This window comes from Ranitomeya variabilis, chromosome 2, assembly GCF_051348905.1.
Source record: "Ranitomeya variabilis isolate aRanVar5 chromosome 2, aRanVar5.hap1, whole genome shotgun sequence".
In the NCBI taxonomy this organism is placed as follows: Eukaryota; Metazoa; Chordata; class Amphibia; order Anura; family Dendrobatidae; genus Ranitomeya; species Ranitomeya variabilis.
In genome coordinates this window covers 110,844,550-110,862,505 of record NC_135233.1, presented here as the reverse complement: position 1 = coordinate 110,862,505, position 17,956 = coordinate 110,844,550, and the positions used below count along the sequence as shown (strand labels likewise).

The 17,956-nt window shown below is 42.2% G+C and overlaps 1 protein-coding gene across 3 annotated transcripts in view; it reads left to right on the top strand.

The window, feature by feature from the left end:
- The window catches only part of DTD1 (D-aminoacyl-tRNA deacylase 1), a 258,513-nt gene that overhangs the window by 21,682 nt on the left and 218,875 nt on the right, over window positions 1-17,956 (top strand). For all 3 annotated transcript variants that reach the window (XM_077282814.1, XM_077282813.1, XM_077282812.1), the window contains exons 2-3: window positions 5,180-5,270; window positions 7,694-7,929. In XM_077282814.1, coding sequence (XP_077138929.1) covers window positions 5,180-5,270; window positions 7,694-7,929 — 327 coding nt within the window. The remainder of the gene's footprint in view (window positions 1-5,179; window positions 5,271-7,693; window positions 7,930-17,956) is intronic.

The following is a 17,956-nucleotide window of genomic DNA, read 5'->3' as shown; positions in this document are numbered from 1 at the left end:
TTAAGACTCTAGTATTAACTCATAACATCAGAGTGGCAATTTCAGATCACAAGAGCTTTCCAGACACAGAAACGAAACTACAGCTGTGAACTGGAACAAAATGCAAAAACAAACAAGGACTAAAGTCCAACTTAGCTGGGAGTTGTCTAGCAGCAGGAACATGCACAGAAAGGCTTCTGATTACAATGTTGACCGGCATGGAAGTGACAGAGGAGCAAGGCTAAATAGCGACTCCCACATCCTGATGGAAACAGGTGAACAGAGAGGATGATGCACACCAGTTCAATTCCACCAGTGGCCACCGGGGGAGCCCAAAATCCAATTTCACAACAAGGTGGTTTCTTAAAGTTCGGTCACAGACGTTGACTCCAGTTTCCATACATTCATTCCTCATTTGTTTTGTTGTGCATTTCCTGTTTTGGAGACATATTGCTTTATGTTTCCGGTCTTGACGCTTTGATGTCTTCCATGGTCTACCAGTATGTTTGCCTTTAACAACCTTCCCATGTTGTTTGTATTTGGTCCAGATTTTAGACACAGCTGAATGTGAACAACCAACATCTTTTGCAACATTGCGTGATGATTTACCCTCGTTTAAGAGTTTGATAATCCTCTCCTTTGTTTCAATTGACATCTCTCCTGTTGGAGCCATGATTCATGTCAGTCCACTTGGTGCAACAGCTCTCCAAGGTGTGATCACTCCTTTTTAGATGCAGACTAACGAGCAGATCTAATTTGATGCAGGTGTTATTTTTGGGTATAAAAATTTACAGGGTGATTCCATAATTTTTTCCTCAGAATTGAGTGATTCCATAATTTTTCCCCTATGCTTGGTTAAAAAAAGTAACCATTACTGACTACCACGTTTTTTGTTCTTGATTTCTTTTAGTGTTTCTTAAAGCCAGAAAGTTGCCATTTGAAATTACTTTAGTTTTGTGCCATATTTGTGATCTGCTTTTTTCTACAAAATTAAACAACTGAATGAACATCCTCCAAGGCCGGTGATTCCATAATTTTTTCCAGGGGTTGTAATACACTCCCCATCGTTCTCCATATGGTATAATACACTCTCCATAGTCATCCATATAGTATAATACACCCTCATACCCTCATAGTCCTCCATGTAGTACAATGCACACCCCATAATACTCCATACATTGAAATACACTCCTCCATATAGTATACCGTATATACTCGAGTATAAGCCGACCCGAGTATAAGCCGACCCCCCTAATTTTGCAACAAAAAACTGGGAAAACTTATTGACTCGAGTATAAGCCTAGGGTGGAAAATGCAGCAGCTACCGGTAAATGTCAAAAATAAAAATAGATACCAATAAAAGTAAAATTAATTGAGACATCAGTAGGTTAAGTGTTTTTGAATATCCATATTGAATCAGGAGCCCCATATAATGCTCCATGCAGTTCTTTATGGCCCCATAGATGCCCCATATAATGCTCCATGCAGTTATGGCCCCATAGATGCCCCATATAATGCTCCATGCAGTTATGGCCCCATAGATGCCCAATATAATGCTCCATGCAGTTATGGCCCCATAGATGCCCCATATAATGCTCCATACAGTTATGGCCCCATATAATGCTCCATGCAGTTATGGCCCCATATAATGCTCCATGCAGTTATGGCCTCATAGATGCCCGATATAATGCTCCATGCAGTTATGGCCCCATATAATGCCCCATATAATGCTCCTTGCAGTTATGGCCCCATATAATGCTCCTTGCAGTTATGGCTCCATATAATGCTCCATACAGTTATGGCCCCATAGATGCCCCATATAATGCTCCTTACAGTTATGGCCCCATATAATGCTCCATGCAGATCTTTATGGCCCCATAGACGCTCCATATAAAATTGTGCCACATATAATGCTGCTGCTGCAATTAAAAAAAAAAAATTACATACTCGCCTCTCGTCGCTGCCCGCTGCTCCTCAGCGTCCCATCTCTCCGCACTGACTGTTCAGGCAGAGGGCGGCGCGCACACTAATACATCATCACGCCCTCTGACCTAAACAGTCACTGCAAGAGGACGGGAAGATGGAGCGGCGCCCGGCAAATCCAACGCGGACAGGTGAATATGAAATACTCACCTGGTCCCGGCGTTCCTGACGCTGTCCCTGCCTGTCCCATGGTACCGCAGCTTCTTCCTGTAATGAGCAGTCACCGGTACCGCTTATTACAGTAATGAATATGCGGCTCCGCTCCTATGGGAGTGGAGTCCATATTCATTACTTTAATGAGCGGTACCACGTGACCGCTGAATAGAGGAAGAGCTGCAGCGAGGGAGACCATGGGACAGCGTTAGGAGCGCCGGGACCAGGTGAGTATGCGACACTGCTCTCTCCCCCTCACCCGCCGACCCCACTGCCGACCATGACTCGAGTATAAGCCGAGAGGGGCACTTTCAGCCCAAAAATTTGGGCTGAAAATCTCGGCTTATACTCGAGTATATACGGTAATACACTACTCACAGTCCTCCATGTAGTACAATGCACTACCCATAGTATAATGCACCCCATAGTTCTTCATATAGTATCATGCATTCCCCATAGTCCTCAATACAGTATAATGCAGGTTCCATATATAACTTATAGTACAATGCACTGCCCATAGTCTTTGATGAGAGTATAATGCAAGAGGTGGAATATGATGAGACACAATTGCCAACTACCGATGTTAAATCAGAAAGTCAGGAGGAGGACCAGGGTTCGGTAGTGGAAGACGAGGTGGTGGACGATGGTGTTACTGACCCAACCTGGGAAGGTGACATCCAGAGCGCGGACAGCAGCACAACTGAGGAGGGATTCACAGCACCACAACAGGCAGGAGGAGCCAGTGGGGTGGCCAGAGACACAAGCCGGGCAACTGTTTCCGTGAGCACCAACACGGGTGAAGTTGCCAGGCCAAGGGTTAGGTATTCACGAGTCTGGTGCTTTTTTAGACTATCCAGTTAACCCCAAAAAAGGCCTGAGCTACTTGTGAAACTATGCTACGTGGTTACCCATTTCCACAAGTCAGCCACAGCTGCTGCACGCCCTGGCATTGCTGCAGCAGCATTTGCAACTACCAGCTCACCGACTGTTGTACGATGTCACCACGCTTTGGAACTCAATGTTGCATATGTTGGCAAGGCTTTGTGAGAAGCAGAGGGCAATAGTTGAATACTAGCTATAACGTGCCCATCAGTATCCCGGTCAGCCTCTCATATAAGAGCTGATGAGTGGGCATGAATGTCTGACATTACATATTGTGAATCGCAGGTCTTCCATTTAGCCTGTGTTTTGTTCCTCATATTAAATGGACTTTGTTTCCTTTGCTGCTGAAGAGGTTAACAACTCTTTATATGGTGGTGAGAGACATGCAGGTCCATCTCACAGCTGCTCCTGCTCATTTTCCCTCTCTAAAAAATCCTGGCCAAACCTTCTCATCCCTGCCTGTGAAAGTTTACTTTTTAGCTTCCTTACTGAAGACCATCATGGCATGACAAATCCTTGCTGCTGCAACCTAAAAAGAAAATATATCATGGTAATGTCACGGGTTTATCACAGCAGAGAGGAGCCAGAAGACCGCAGCATTTCTCCTACTCCTGCACTGATTTGAAGCACTTCATCTTCTTATTAAATGGTGTAAATTTCTTTTGGCAGTGCAGGGATTAATCTGCTCAGTTGAGAGCTCCTGGAAGCTTTCCTGCCTTAAGGCTCTCAGCTGTTCACTGTTAGTCATTCCCATCTCCTATATAAACGTGGTCCTTTCTAGCACTCATTGTCAGAGCAGGCTTATGCTGCATGGCCGGAGGTTGTTGTTGGTTATTATTGGAGAAGGTGGTTGGTGGATTTATCTGTGACTGTTGCTAGGTTTTGAGTGTGTGATAATTCTCTTTCGTTTCCTACTTTGGTTTAACCCCATCCTCCACTCCTCGGTGCATTCCAATGTTGTATGTGTGAGTATATTTGTATGTTTGGTATTTTTCGTTACCCCTCTTTGTATTACCTTGTTAGTCTGGTTGGTATATTACGGCACAGTACTACTCTGTTCTTCCTTGGGTGGAGGAAGGGTACAGAATGAGGGCGGATTCAGGAGGTAAAGCAAGTATGTGGCACCGGCGTCTTCATCATCATCATAAGTAATCCGGGGAGCAGGGCAAGCTAGGGCACTCTCTACCTTTAGGGACAGGGAAGGAGACTCTGTTCCCGAACACCCGACAACAGGTAATATCTATTCTATTCCCTATTAAAACCACTGATAGCTGCATTTAGTATAGGGATTGGTGCTAGATATTATCTGCTGTAAAGGAATGTTCATTCTAGTCACATACATCTCTTCCACCGTCCATAACTTGATTGCTTTTTTCCATACACTCACTGACAGATTTGTGTTTTTTTATGATGATCTGTACTGTAAATTTATCAAATCGGCCACAATTAACTGATTTAATGTGTCCATTCACAGTTTCTCTGTAGCATCTGTATGTAAGAGGTAGTGGTGGGACACTTTACATTGCCGGAGCTGGAATTACCACTTCTGAACTCTCCAGTGCTTTGATTCCATCTATTTCTGGGTGCTTCGTGAAGAATGTTTGGGGTCATTGTCTTGCTAGAAGACCCATGACCTAGGATGCAAACTCAGCTTTATGACACATGGCACTACATTGCAACCCAAAATCCTCTGTGAAACTTCACATTTCATGATGCTTTGCACACAGTCAAGAAACCCAGGTCCAGAGGCAGCAAAACATCCCCCAAATATCTTTAAACCTCCACCATACTTGACTGTAACTATTGTGTTCTTTTATTTGTAGGCTTCATTCCATTTACAGTAAACAGTAGAATGATGTGCTTTACCAAAAAGCTCTATCTTTTTTGAATTTACCAAATGGCTGCAATGAAACAAAGAGTGAAGAATTTAACATGGTCTGAATACTTTCCTTACCCACTGTTTATACTCTAGTTTATCATTTTTTCTCTTTCTGTTATGATGATATTTCACACACTTCCATGGTCTGCCAATTCTTTGTAGCAGCTGATGGGGAGGCCCTTCGCAGATGCTAATTCTGCCATTTAACAGATCTGAGTAATATATCAATAGATGGGTGAAATAGTTCACTTTAATTCTTGTAACCCCAGACCATATGTATATATTATATCTTTTTTTATTTAGTTGGAGAAGAACAGATAAGCGTCATTGGACGTGGTATCTGTGTATTGCTGGGAATTTCTGTGGAAGACACACAGAAGGATATTGATTACATGTAAGTATATTTTATTATTGTATCTCTGCTCATTGTTTTTTTCTTATAGATATCAGGAGAGATTTTATGAGAGATTTAGCAGCACAATGGAAAAGTGGAGCCACTGGCCATAGTATCTAATTAAATTCTGGATCTAATTACTCAGAGACCCTTTTTAAAATGAACAAAAGTTTCCCAATTGGTTGCAAGCAGGGACTTCTCTACATTTGCCTTAAATTTTCTACTTTTCCCCTAGTTTGAGTTACTATTAGATAAATGTGCAGAGTACTGATGTTCCCAATGAGTGTACACATTTCATGAGTTTCAAGTGTTATAATGGCTTTTATGTACGATTAAATTATAAATATGGATCATATAATTTTTTTTAAATTTAGTTGGAGAAGATCAGATCAGTTCCATTGGACGTGGTATTTGTTTATTTCTGGGAATTATTTTTTATTTTACACTACGGTTCCAAAGTTTAGGGTCACCCAGACAATTTTGTGTTTTCCATGAAAACTCATACTTTTATTAATCAAGTAAGTTGCCAAATGAATTGAAAATCTAGTCCACACATTGACAAGGTTCAAAAAAAAGATTTTTATTTGAAATAATAATTTTCTCCTTCAAACTTTGCTTTCGTCAAAGAATGCTCTCTTTGCAGCAATTAGAGCATTGCAGTCCTTTGGCATTCCAGCAGTTAGTTTGCTGAGGTAATCTGGAGAAATTTCACCCCATGCTTCCAGAAGTCCCTCCCACAAGTTGGTTTGGCTTGATGGGCACTTTTTGCACCATACGGTCAATCTGCTCCCACAACAGCTCAATGGGGTTGAGATCTGGTGGCTGCGATGGCCACTGCATTACAGATAGAATACCAGCTGCCTGCTTCTTCCCTAAATAGTTCTTGCAGAATTTGGAGGTGTGCTTTAGGTCATTGTCCTGTTGTAGGATGAAATAGGCTCTAATCAAGCGCTGTCCACAGGGTATGGCATGGCGTTGCAAAATGGAGTGATAGCCTTCCTTATTCAAAATCCCTTTTACCTTGTACAAATCTCCCACTTTACCTGCACCAAAGTAACCCCAGACCATCACATTACCTCCACCATGCTTGACAGATGGCGTCAGGCACTCTTCCAGCATCTTTTCATTTGTTCTGCATCTCACAAATGTTCTTCTGTATGATCCTAACACCTCAAACTTGGATTCGTCCGTCCATAACACTTTTTTTTCCAATCTTCCTCTGTCCAATGTCTGTGTTCTTTTGCCCATATTAATATTTTCCTTCTGTTAGCCAGTCTCAGATATGGCTTTTTCTTTGCCACTCTGTCCTGAAGGCCAGCATCCCGGAGTCGACTCTTCACTGTAGACGTTGACACTGGCATTTTGCGTGTAATATTTAATGAAGCTGCCAGTTGAGGACCTGTGAGGCGTCGATTTCTCAAACTACAGACTCTAATGTACTTTATGTCTTGTTGCTCAGTTGTGCAGCGGGGCCTCCCACTTCTCTTTCTACTCTGGCTAGAGCCTGTTTGTGCTCTCCTCTGAAGGGAGTAATACACACCGTTGTAGGAAATCTTCAGTTTCTTGGCAATTTCTTCCATGGAATAGCCTTCATTTCTAAGAACAAGAATAGACTGTCGAGTTTCACATGAAAGTTCTTTTTTTCTGGCCATTTTGAGAGTTTAATGGAACCAACAAACGCAATGCTCCAGATTCTCAACTAGCTCAAAGGAAGGACAGGTTTATAGGTTCTCTAATCAGCCAAACTGTTTTCAGCTGTGCTAACATACTTGCACAAGGGTTTTCTTTAAGGGTATTCTAACCATCCATTAGCCTTCTTACACAGTTAGCAAACACAAAGTACCATAAGAACACTAGAGTAATGGTTGTTGGAAATCGGCCTCTATACACCTATGAAGATGTTGCATTACAAACCAGACGTTTGCAGCTAGAATAGTCATTTACCACATTAGCAATGTATAGAGTGTATTTCTGAATCATTTAATGTTAGCTTCATTGGAAAAAAACCTGTGCTTTTCTTTAAAAAATAAAGAAATTTGTAAGTGACCCTAAACTGTGGAACGGTAGTGTACGTTTTGCTGATAGTTTTTTTTTTTTTTGTATTTTGGACAGTCTATAGATAAGTCTATAGTGAAAGTGTCATTGTTAAACCACCCTACTTTTGTAAATGCACCACTGACCCCTGAAACAGTAAAATACCAAAACACTTTGTTTGTAGTCTTTTCAGTACTTTAGTACAGACTTCAAAGTAACATTTAGCTGTCAAAAAACCATTGTGAGATGCTTCTTCATAAATCGGTGCTCTTTTCAAATGCTGATTAATAATTGCATATTTATACAGGTGCATTGTGATGCAATAAAAATTTAGTTCTGTTAGTAATATAGCTTTTGTTTTTAAATAAAATGTTATTTTTTCCATCCAGGATCAGAAAGATTCTGAACCTCCGAATATTCGAGGATGACAGCGGTAAACAGTGGTCTAAAAGTGTCATGGACAAGCAGTATGAAGTGCTGTGTGTCAGCCAGTTTACCCTACAGTGCATCTTAAAGGGGAACAAGCCTGACTATCACATGGCCATGCCTTCTGAACAAGCCGAACCCTTTTATAACGACTTCTTGCAGCAAATGAGGAAGGCCTACAAACCAGAGCTCATCAAAGGTAAAAATTCATGACTAGTGATTTACATCATTTTGAGCTTAGTTGTGGGGATTTGGAAAACCTGTGCAAGTAAAATTAATGGAGACCTATCCGATTACCTATTATGACTGACTTTTCCCTCTTGGGTCCCTAAGAATATGTGGGCATGGGGGGAGTAAGTACCAAAACTGAATGATAACAGACTTAGTTGAAATAAAAATTATTCTACCCCGTTTTACAAACTATTGTTTGCAATAAAGCAATCAAAGAAGAATAATGTAAATGCCTCAACACAACTAATGTAGCAAGGGGTTTCTCACCACAAAATGCCAATTTGAATTATTCCGAAGTCTCAGAATAATTGAAACCCTTTGTTACAAGCATGTTTAGTATTTATTAGATCACCTTGGATGTTGTGACGTACTCCAAACACGATATATAGTCATACACCAGTGTCTTACAATGTTCCTGGGGAATCTTATCATATTCCTCGTGGGCAATAGCCTCCAGTTAACTAATATTCTTGGATTGTCAAGAGAGCAGTCCAAATAGGCCAGAGAAGGGATCATTCTTTTGCAAAAGGAAAAGGATACAAAATTCAGAGGAATGGTAAGTTGCTAGAGATATATTGGGAATTTGGTTTCATAATTTAAAAGTTATAGAAACAACAGCTATGCTACCGGGATGTGGCAGAAAGAGGAAGCCATCACTGGATGTCACCAGATTCCTGAGTAGACAAGTGGTCAAAAACCATTGCTTACTTGCAAAAGACTTGCAGCAAGATTTGGTGGCAGCATGCTCTGAGGCATTAGTTTGCAAAGTAAACTGCATACTAAACTCTGAAGGTCTCTCTCTATGCTCGATCTCCAAGATGTACTCCTCTACTGACCCAAAAGCACAAGAAATGTCCACTTCAATATACTGAAATCCATATAGTTAAGCCAAATAACTTTTGGGATTTTGTTCAGGTCTATGGATTACCAATATGTCTGACAGAAGAAGAATGAAGCATGTGCTGAAACGAACAACTTGCCCACAGTAATTCATGATGGTGGCTTGGTGATGCCTACAGTCAAGCATCATGGTGGCTCAGACATGCCTACAGTGAAGCATGGTGGGGGCTCGATGGTGCTCTAGGGCTGTTTTGCTTCTTCTAGCACTGGAAACTTCCAGTGTTTGAAGTACAAGATGGATTTGATTAAGGATCAGTAACTCCGAGGCTCAAATGTCATGACTTATGTAAGGAAGCTGAAGCTTGGCCATCATTGGACCTTCCATCAGGACAATGATAACAAGCATGCTTAACAGTCCACTATGGCTTGGTTTCAGAAGACGTTCTGAAAGGTTCTGGTGTGGCCATAGGTTGAATAGTTTGAACCTCAGTAGATACTCTTTGATTTTTTTAATGTGATTTGAAAAAGATTGTTGCAGCACACAAACCAAAGATGGAGTAAGATTCCTGAGGAATGATGCCAGAAGCTGGTGTCTGACTATGCATATTATGTACAGTAGATTATAACAGCCAAAGATGTTTTACTAAATACTAGAAACATTTGTGATGAAAGTGAATAATTCTGAGACTGCTGTAGTCGTTAACTCTCTTCCCAACATGTGATATTTGATGTCACACATCGAGTGCCAACTGCCGGCATCTGCTTCTAGTAGCAGCAAAAGGAACTTGTTCCGATTTCTGCTGTTAATCCTTTAAATGCCTCTGTCAGTCTCTATGACCGGGTTCACATTTCCGTTTGGGGGCTTTGCGGAGGGCTGCGTACGTCCTCAGTTAAGCCCCGCATACTTCTGCATGCATTCTGCATACCTATCTTTAACATTGGGTATCCAGGACATGTGGATGTATGCGGATGCGCCTTTTTGACACGCCCGCCGTCCGCACAAAACGCAACTTGTTGCATTTCCATGCTGTCGGCAGGCACATCAAAACAACTCATCCGCATACATCCACATGTCCTGCATACCCACTGTTAAAGATAGGTACGCAGAATGCATGCAGATGTATGCGGAAGTAGGCGGGGCTTAACTGAGGACGTACGCAGCCCTCCGCAAAGCCCTCAAATGCTAATGTGAACTTAGCATAAAAGCAGCAGTGAAAGGGTGAAACCCAAGTGGTGGGTGGTGTGTCATTGTTGTCATTGTGGGCAAACATCGGCCCATAGAATGCGATAGCAGGGTACAAGTGGGTTGCCCTGGAATCGGAGGGCCTGCTGAAGGTCCCCAATGCTGCGCTCTCTGTACTGCTCTGAAGCTCAGCCACAGACGTACTTCATATAAGGCCTTCATTTTACATTTATACTTCAATACTGTGTAATTGCAGTATATAGAAAAAGCGGTCAAAAGATTACAGCTTCAAGGGGATTTAAAAAAATATTATTGTTTTTAAAAATCTGAATAAAAATATAAAAGCTGAGTCACTCATCCCCTTATATTCCCACTTTAAAAATAGTCATTCAAAACTACAACTCCTGTAATAAAAAAGAAGTCCTCTTATGGCTTTATCAGAGGAAAAATAGAAAGTCACGGCTCTTGAAAGAGAGGGATGAGTAAATGAAAAAGCAATTAAGTGGCATATTTTGTTGTATTTGGATAAAGCACGCACTTGTAAATCTGGTTAATGAACCTAATTTACAGCAATGCTGAGTAATTTTGATTGCAACTATACATTCTCCCAATAACCCAAAGGATACTTTCACAAGCTGAAATCCGAAAAAAATCTGCAACAACTGGGGTTTGTTCGACACTATATTCCAAATTATTATGCAAATGACATTTTTCTCTGATTTTCCTAAATGGTTGGTGCAAATGACAGTCAGTCTAATAAACGTAATCACCTGTTAGATTATACATCGAATTTTATTGAAGAAACCTCCCAATGATAACAGTATAATCTCCAAAATGAATAAAAACTTAAAATGCACTGTTCCAAATTATTAGGCACAGTAGAATTTCTAAACATTTGATATGTTTTAAAGAACTGAAAATGCTCATTTGTGGAATTTCCAGCATTAGGAGGTCACATTCACTGAACAAAAAGCTATTTAACTCAAAAACATCCTAACAGGCCAAGTTACATGTTAACATAGGAACCCTTCTTTGATATCACCTTCACAATTCCTGCATCCATTGAGTTTCTGCTTGTATTTCTTTGCATGAAGTCAGAATCGCCTCCCAGATCTGCTGTTTTGGTGTGAACTGCCTCCCACCCTCATAGATCTTTTGCTTGATGATCCTCGAAAGGTTCTCTATTGGGTTGAGGTCAGGGGAAGATGGTGGCCACACCATGAGTTTATCTCCTTTTATGCCCATAGCAACCAATGACTCGGAGGTATTCTTCGCCGCATGAGATGGGGCATTGTCAGCATGAAGATGATTTTGCTCCTGAATGCACATTTCTGCTTTTTATACCATGGAGGAAAGTTGTCAGTCAGAAACTCTATATACTTTGCAGAGGTCATTTTCACACCTTCAGGAACCTTAAAGGGCCCTACCAGCTGTTTCTCCATGATTCCGGCCCAAAACATGACTCCTCCACCTCCTTGCTGTTGTTGCAGCCTTGTTGGGACATGGTGGCCATACACCAACCATCCACTACTTCTATTTGGACCATCCAGGGTTGCTCAACACTTATCAGTAAACAAGAATGTTTGGAAATTAGTTTTCATGTATGTGTGGACCCAATGCAACCATTTCTGCTTGTGAACACTGTTTAAGGGTGGCCGAATAGTAGGTTTTTGCACCACAGCAAGCCTTTGAAGGATCCTAAACCTTGAGGTTCGAGGGACACCAGAGGCACCAGCAACTTCAAATATCTATTTGCTGCTTTGTAATGGTTTTTTAGCAGCTGCTCTCTTAATCCAATGAACTTGCCTGGCAGAAATCTTCCTCATTATGCCTTTATCAGCACAAACACATCTGTGCTCAGATACAGCCACAAATCTCTTAACAGTACAATGATCACGCTTAAGTTTTCGGGAAATTTCTAATGTTTTCATCCCTTCACCAAGGCATGGCACTATTTGATGCTTTTCAGCAGCAGAGAGATCCTTTTTCTTTCCCATGTTACTTGAAAACTCTGACCTGCTTAATAATGTGGAACATCATTTTTAAGTAGTTTTCCTTTAATTAGAATCACCTGGAAAACTAATTATCCCATGTGTTTAAGATTGATTTCAGTGATCCATTGAGCCCTGAGACACAATACCATCCACAAGTTTATTTGAAAAACAAAACAATTAAATCTTTATCACACTTAAATCCAATTTGCATAATAATTTGGAACACAGTGTAGATATTGACTTTATATCGGAACTCAATTGGAATTTCCTGCAGCATATTTTCCATACCACATCCGTATTTATGCTGCATGGAAAATTAGTTTAAGTAAAGCCATTCTGGTAAGTTTTTGTTTAACCCCCTCATGACATATGTTGTATACATACGTCATATGTCGGGTCCCTGACCTCGATGTAGGCTCTGACCATGAGCCCGTACATGACAGCTAATTAAATCAGCTTATCTTGTACCTTTTTTTTTTTTTTAATTGTAATATTAAAGGGAACCTGTCACACCCAAATACGATGGTGAGGTAAGCTCACCTTCATCAGGGGCTTATTTACAGCATTCTGTAATGCTGTAGATAAGCCCCCAATGTTGCCCTCAACAGGGCAGACAAAGTACGCCTGCGCAGGAGCCGCGGCGTGAAGACCAGAAGAGGACGTCATGGAATGAAGATGGGAGGCGCCGGACCCGGACCTGAGACACCCATTGGACGGGACCGCCCCTGGGTGAGTATAAGCTAATGTCTTTTTCCCATCTTTCAGGTAACATCGGCGGCTTATCTACAGCATTACAGAATGCTGTAGATAAGCCCCTGATGACGGTGAGCTTACTTCACCATCGATTTTGGGGGTGACAGGTTCCCTTTAATTAAAAGATTTTTATGTTTATCAAAATATAGACTTGAAAAGAAAAATAAAAAGACTTCTACACTATCAGATTACAATGAAAACAGAATAAACTGGATACATAATAGATGTGCAGTAATTTATGATAAAGTTCAAATTTCTTATACATTTAACATTCTGAAAGGGAGTGAAGATGTACGAGACTGACAATAGACATGAGGGGAAAGGATAAGTATAGGTATTGGGGAATGAAGTGGAAGGGAAAATGACTGACCTAGTTAACACGTCTTGTGTCTTTAACAGCCGCGGGTGTATCGGCGCTCCACCCACAGACGGTCATTTTTGCTATACATTTCTTCTGCCACCAGGAGAGCTCACTGCCTGTTAATCTGTAGCCAAGTCTTTTAACATGTCTGGCTACATTCCAGATTTATGGAGGCACTTCTGTGACCTTCCGTAATAGCCCTTTGGGGGACAACTTGAACATGCCAAGGGTTGCTGGAGCAAATTTGTATCTGTGGAGTCCTCCATGTCTGACGTTGACATTTATTATACTTTTTTTTTGTCACAAATCCCAAAAGTCTGATAAAACTAGCAAAACTGCTCAATGTACTCCACAGTTTTTGTCCAACATTTCAACAATAGTTTAGATGGCCTCATTTCCCAGTGATGCCCTGGGCCTATTCTAATACCAAAAACCTGCAAGCTTAATAGTTTACCAGAACAGAATATGTCTTCAGCATTGAGGAAATTCTTCCCCGGTTCTTTAGCATGTAAACCTGTGAGGTCAGTAAAATAAGGCCTGACTTCGATCACCAGATGGACAACATAGCCATGTGCCGATGCTGCCGCCGTAATGTGCTATTCATACGCTCATTATTTTCTAGGGTATTTTTATGGTATAGGTTTCCATGTGCTGTTAAAATAGACACCCAATTTATATCTGTGAGTGGTGACCACTGGGATATCCAGGTCTATTATTTGCTCTCTAAATGTAAAATGCCTCAGGAAATGTCCTAAATACCAGTAATGTCTGAGATCGTGATAGTCTAAGTGGCTGAATACAGAAAATATAATAGGATGAAATCTACTTTCTGTCTATAAAAAAGCAGATATTGTATTCATTAGGGCAGTGATTTAATTTATAAATGTGGCCATTTTACAGTATAATTACAGTGAATATGATTTATTTACTGAAGCCAGAGTATCCCATCAAGGGACGGAAGCCAGGGTAGCTAAAAGTAACCAGACTTTATCCTTTAAATTTGTAGAACGCTTCCACTTAGGGCAGAATGCATAAGGGAGTGTCATAAACACAGGCGTGCCGAGCTAGATTTTTCGGCTTCATGCTCCATCAATTAAAAGGGTTTTCTTATCTTAATAAATAAGCGATATGTCAAAGTTCTGGTAAATGCAAAGAATTTTGAAACGTTTACCTGTTAATAAAAATTCTCTCTTTCTCAAAAATGAAGGGATTTTTAATTCTGTAGTGTAGAGTTTATTGCCAAAGGTACTGGCCACCTCAGAGGTGGCCGATGTGCTAGGCAAGGAGCACGGGCTTGTTAGCTGTTTGCTATACAGTGTGCAGGCACTGCTCGGAGGCTGGATTCTCACAGCCTCAATGTCTCTGTGCTGCCCCTGCTAGGAGCCTGGCAGAAAGCACCGTTGGGACCAGCAAACTGTCAGTCTTCAAGAGTGCACCACCCCCTTATCCTGAATATTAGACCACCCCTTTAATAAAGGACATGCCATCAGCACAAGAATTTGAACCACTAATATCTATGTGAATTATTTTAGCAAAATGAATATAGATCACACACTAAACCCCTAGTCAGACAGGACCCCCTAAATATAGACATAAACAGATTATTTGTGCTTTGCTAAGTTGACCAGACCCCTAAAGAATAGCCCCCAGACCAGGCCCCCGAAAAGGTACATTTACCAGACAACTCTACCACCCCCCGCATCACTGTGCACAAACTCCACACCTGATCCCCCACCCCCTTTAAAAGCCTCCAGACCACCCCCCATGTTGTTACAGACTCTAGACCAGATTCCAGAAAATATAGATTTTTAACTAGACACCACATTTCAAATCACCCTAATTTCCACATCTCAGATCAGATTCCCCTCTTTTACAGACCCCTGAATAGATCCCCTGTTTACAGAACCTGGACCACTAGAATCCTTTGTTTACCGAACCTAAATCCGACTTTCCCTCCACCATCTAAAAACCCAGGATAGCTCTAATATATACTCTCCAAAACATACTGTACCTTCGCAGACCTCAGTTCAGACATTCAGAGGTGGGTGGCAGGGGAGGTTTAAAAAACAACTGACAGGGAAACCATCAGTATAAAAGAATAGAAGCTTTGCTAACCATGAAATTCTGCTCCGGTGCTGCCACTTTGACAATCTTCGCTAGTGCGGACGGGATGACATTCTGGGAACCAGTCTCTAGATCCTGCAGCCAATCGGTGGCTCCAGTGGTCAGGTGACTGGTGGTTGGGACATCAAAGATTCCGGGCTTTCGGAGACTGTTGACTTTCTTTGTTAAATTTTAAAAAAACAAAACCTTTAAGCCTTGAAGATGGGACCCAGTCCATCAGTCAGCACCAGTAACTAGGTTAGACCTCTAAGGTCTTTTCGTGGGTGGAAATCTCGGCAGTGAGTGAATATGCCGAAGCTGCAACAGCACAGGAGGGGGCTTAAGGGCTTTCTGATCCATTGTCCACCATTGCATCCTTGACCTGCTCAGTCTGGGCCAGAACTTTCGGCTGATACCAGGCCTTGGAGGTCACTGTGTGTCACCTGTCCATGATATCAGGATGTGCAACGCACAGTAATCTTCAGGGGGTGGTCTGTTGTGAATTCCGCTCTTGGGCTCCCTCCGGTGGTTGTAAGTGGCATTTTTGTGAATTCTGTTCTTGGGCTCCCTCCTGTGGTTTTGAGTGGTATGGCTGCTTCTGGGATTTAGCATCAGCAGCTGTTTTCACTGATTGTCTTTCTGGCTCATCTATATTAGTCTGGCCTGTTCCCTCATTCAATGCCAGTTGTCAATTGTTCCAGCCTGGAGTCACGGCTCTTTGGATTTCCCTGACACTCTGACCAGTTCAGCAAAGCTAAGTCCTTGCTTGTCCTTTTGCAGTTCACTTGTTGTGGACTTTGTTGTTCAGCACTTTCTATGTTTTGCTCATTTGTCCAGCTTATCAGTATGAACCTATTCAGCTAAGCTGGAAGCTCTGGGCAGCAGAGTTTGCCCTCCACACCTTTAGTCAGGTGTGGAGATTTTTGCATTTCTCTGCGGTAGTCTTTTTCTAGTTTTTATTACTGACCGCACAGTGTTCTGTCCTGTACTAATTCTATCTAGCTAGAAGTGGCCTCCTTTGCTAAATCTTGTTTCATACTACGTATGTCATTTCCTTCTCCTCTCACAGTCATTATTTGTGGGGGGCTGTCCTATCCTTTGGGGATTTTCTCTGAGGCAAGATAGCTTTCCTGTTTCTACCTTTAGGGGTAGCACTCCCTGGGTGTCCAGGGAGTGACAGGAACATCCCACGGCTACTGCTAGTGTCTGTGTTAAGATCAGGAACTGCGGTCTGTATAGTTACCACCTGCTCAGAGCTAGTCGCATGTCGCGCCTACATCACCAGACCATAACAGTGGTCGTAGTTGGAAGTCCCAGGCTAGAGTGAATGGGCGGGAAGGAGCAGCGCACGACGGGGGAAAGAAGAAGCAGCTGAACTGTTCTAGAATAATTCAATTCTGCTACTCATTAGGCCGTCATATCTGGCATCAACACCATGAAATATTGCTACATTTTTGTGCAACTCAAAGTTGTGCAAAATTTTTCCCGCTTTTGGCGTGTTTTCTCCAGATCAGGGCTTTGCGAAGTCCACCCATCAAATTACTGAAAATGATCTCACTTTAGTAAATTGCAAGTAAAAAGTTGCATTGGTAAAGCCACAAATGTACTCCAGTCCCAGACTAGAGTATCATTACTGGCCGAGGCGAGCAACAGTTGTAAGATGCACTTAATTAATTTATTAATGAATTAAGCACATCTCAGTCCAGTAGTCCCTTCCTTAAGACTGGTGTGCAAAAATGGCCGCAAAAGTTGAAACATGGCCCCCATGCAAAAACAAGGGTGGAACAAAAGTTGTGTGCCAATGTAGACTACTATGTTGGAATGACAGTACATTGACCTCACAGGTTTCCAGCATTTAAAGTGTGTTAATATATGCAAACCTTCTCCCCGATTTAGTTTTGATTTCCGGAATCAGAACTTGGAGGATGAATTTTAACAGGTTGTAATGTAGTTAGAACATAGAGATCCTTCAGAGTAGACGTGTTTAGTTATATAGATGTATAAAAATACAAAATATACATGTAAAGTTGGATCGGCCCTGTAGGGCGGTGGGGTACTCGGTACCGGGCCGTTCGGTTCTCAAGGGGGATGTCACGGTGGCTGACCCGGTTTGTGGCCCTAGGGACATCCGTGTAAAAGGGATAAAAGGTCTTTAAAGGGATAATGTTTGTGACGCCACCTGTGGTATTCGGTCAGGGTGACCGACGCTGCTTAGGGGTCCGCTGGGGTGGTGTTATGGCAGCTAGAGAGTATACCTTTCCACAGGTGAAGTGTATCCCCAGGGCTTCCCAGTGTGTAGATGGTGGATGGTGAATGGTGTAAGGCGCAGTGAAGAACGAGGACACAAGGTTGCAGTCTCTTTACCTTTACTGAAGGCTTCAGCATCCACAGTCCAGAGCACCAGATCACAGGGTAGGCAGAGTCCGGCCGGTCTGAAGGCAAATCCAGAGTCCCCTTATCCAGGTGGAAATCAGTAGCCTTCCTCTAGCGCCTGTGTGTTGTAGTACCTTACTGCTGAGCTTCTCATAAGGTCCTCACAACTGTTGTAGATGTTTTAGATGTTGTGTCTCTCTCTGTCCCCTGGATGGATAGGACCAACCCATATGACTGGTGGCCTGAGGCTTTTTACAGGGACTCTAGCATGCCCCAGCCTCCACAAGTTGCCACCGTGCCTCCTGGGTATAGGGCGGGCAGGTAACGTGAAATTAGCTGTCTTGCCGGTCTCTGGAGCAAGGCATAAAGGACTGTTGCTCCCTCGGTG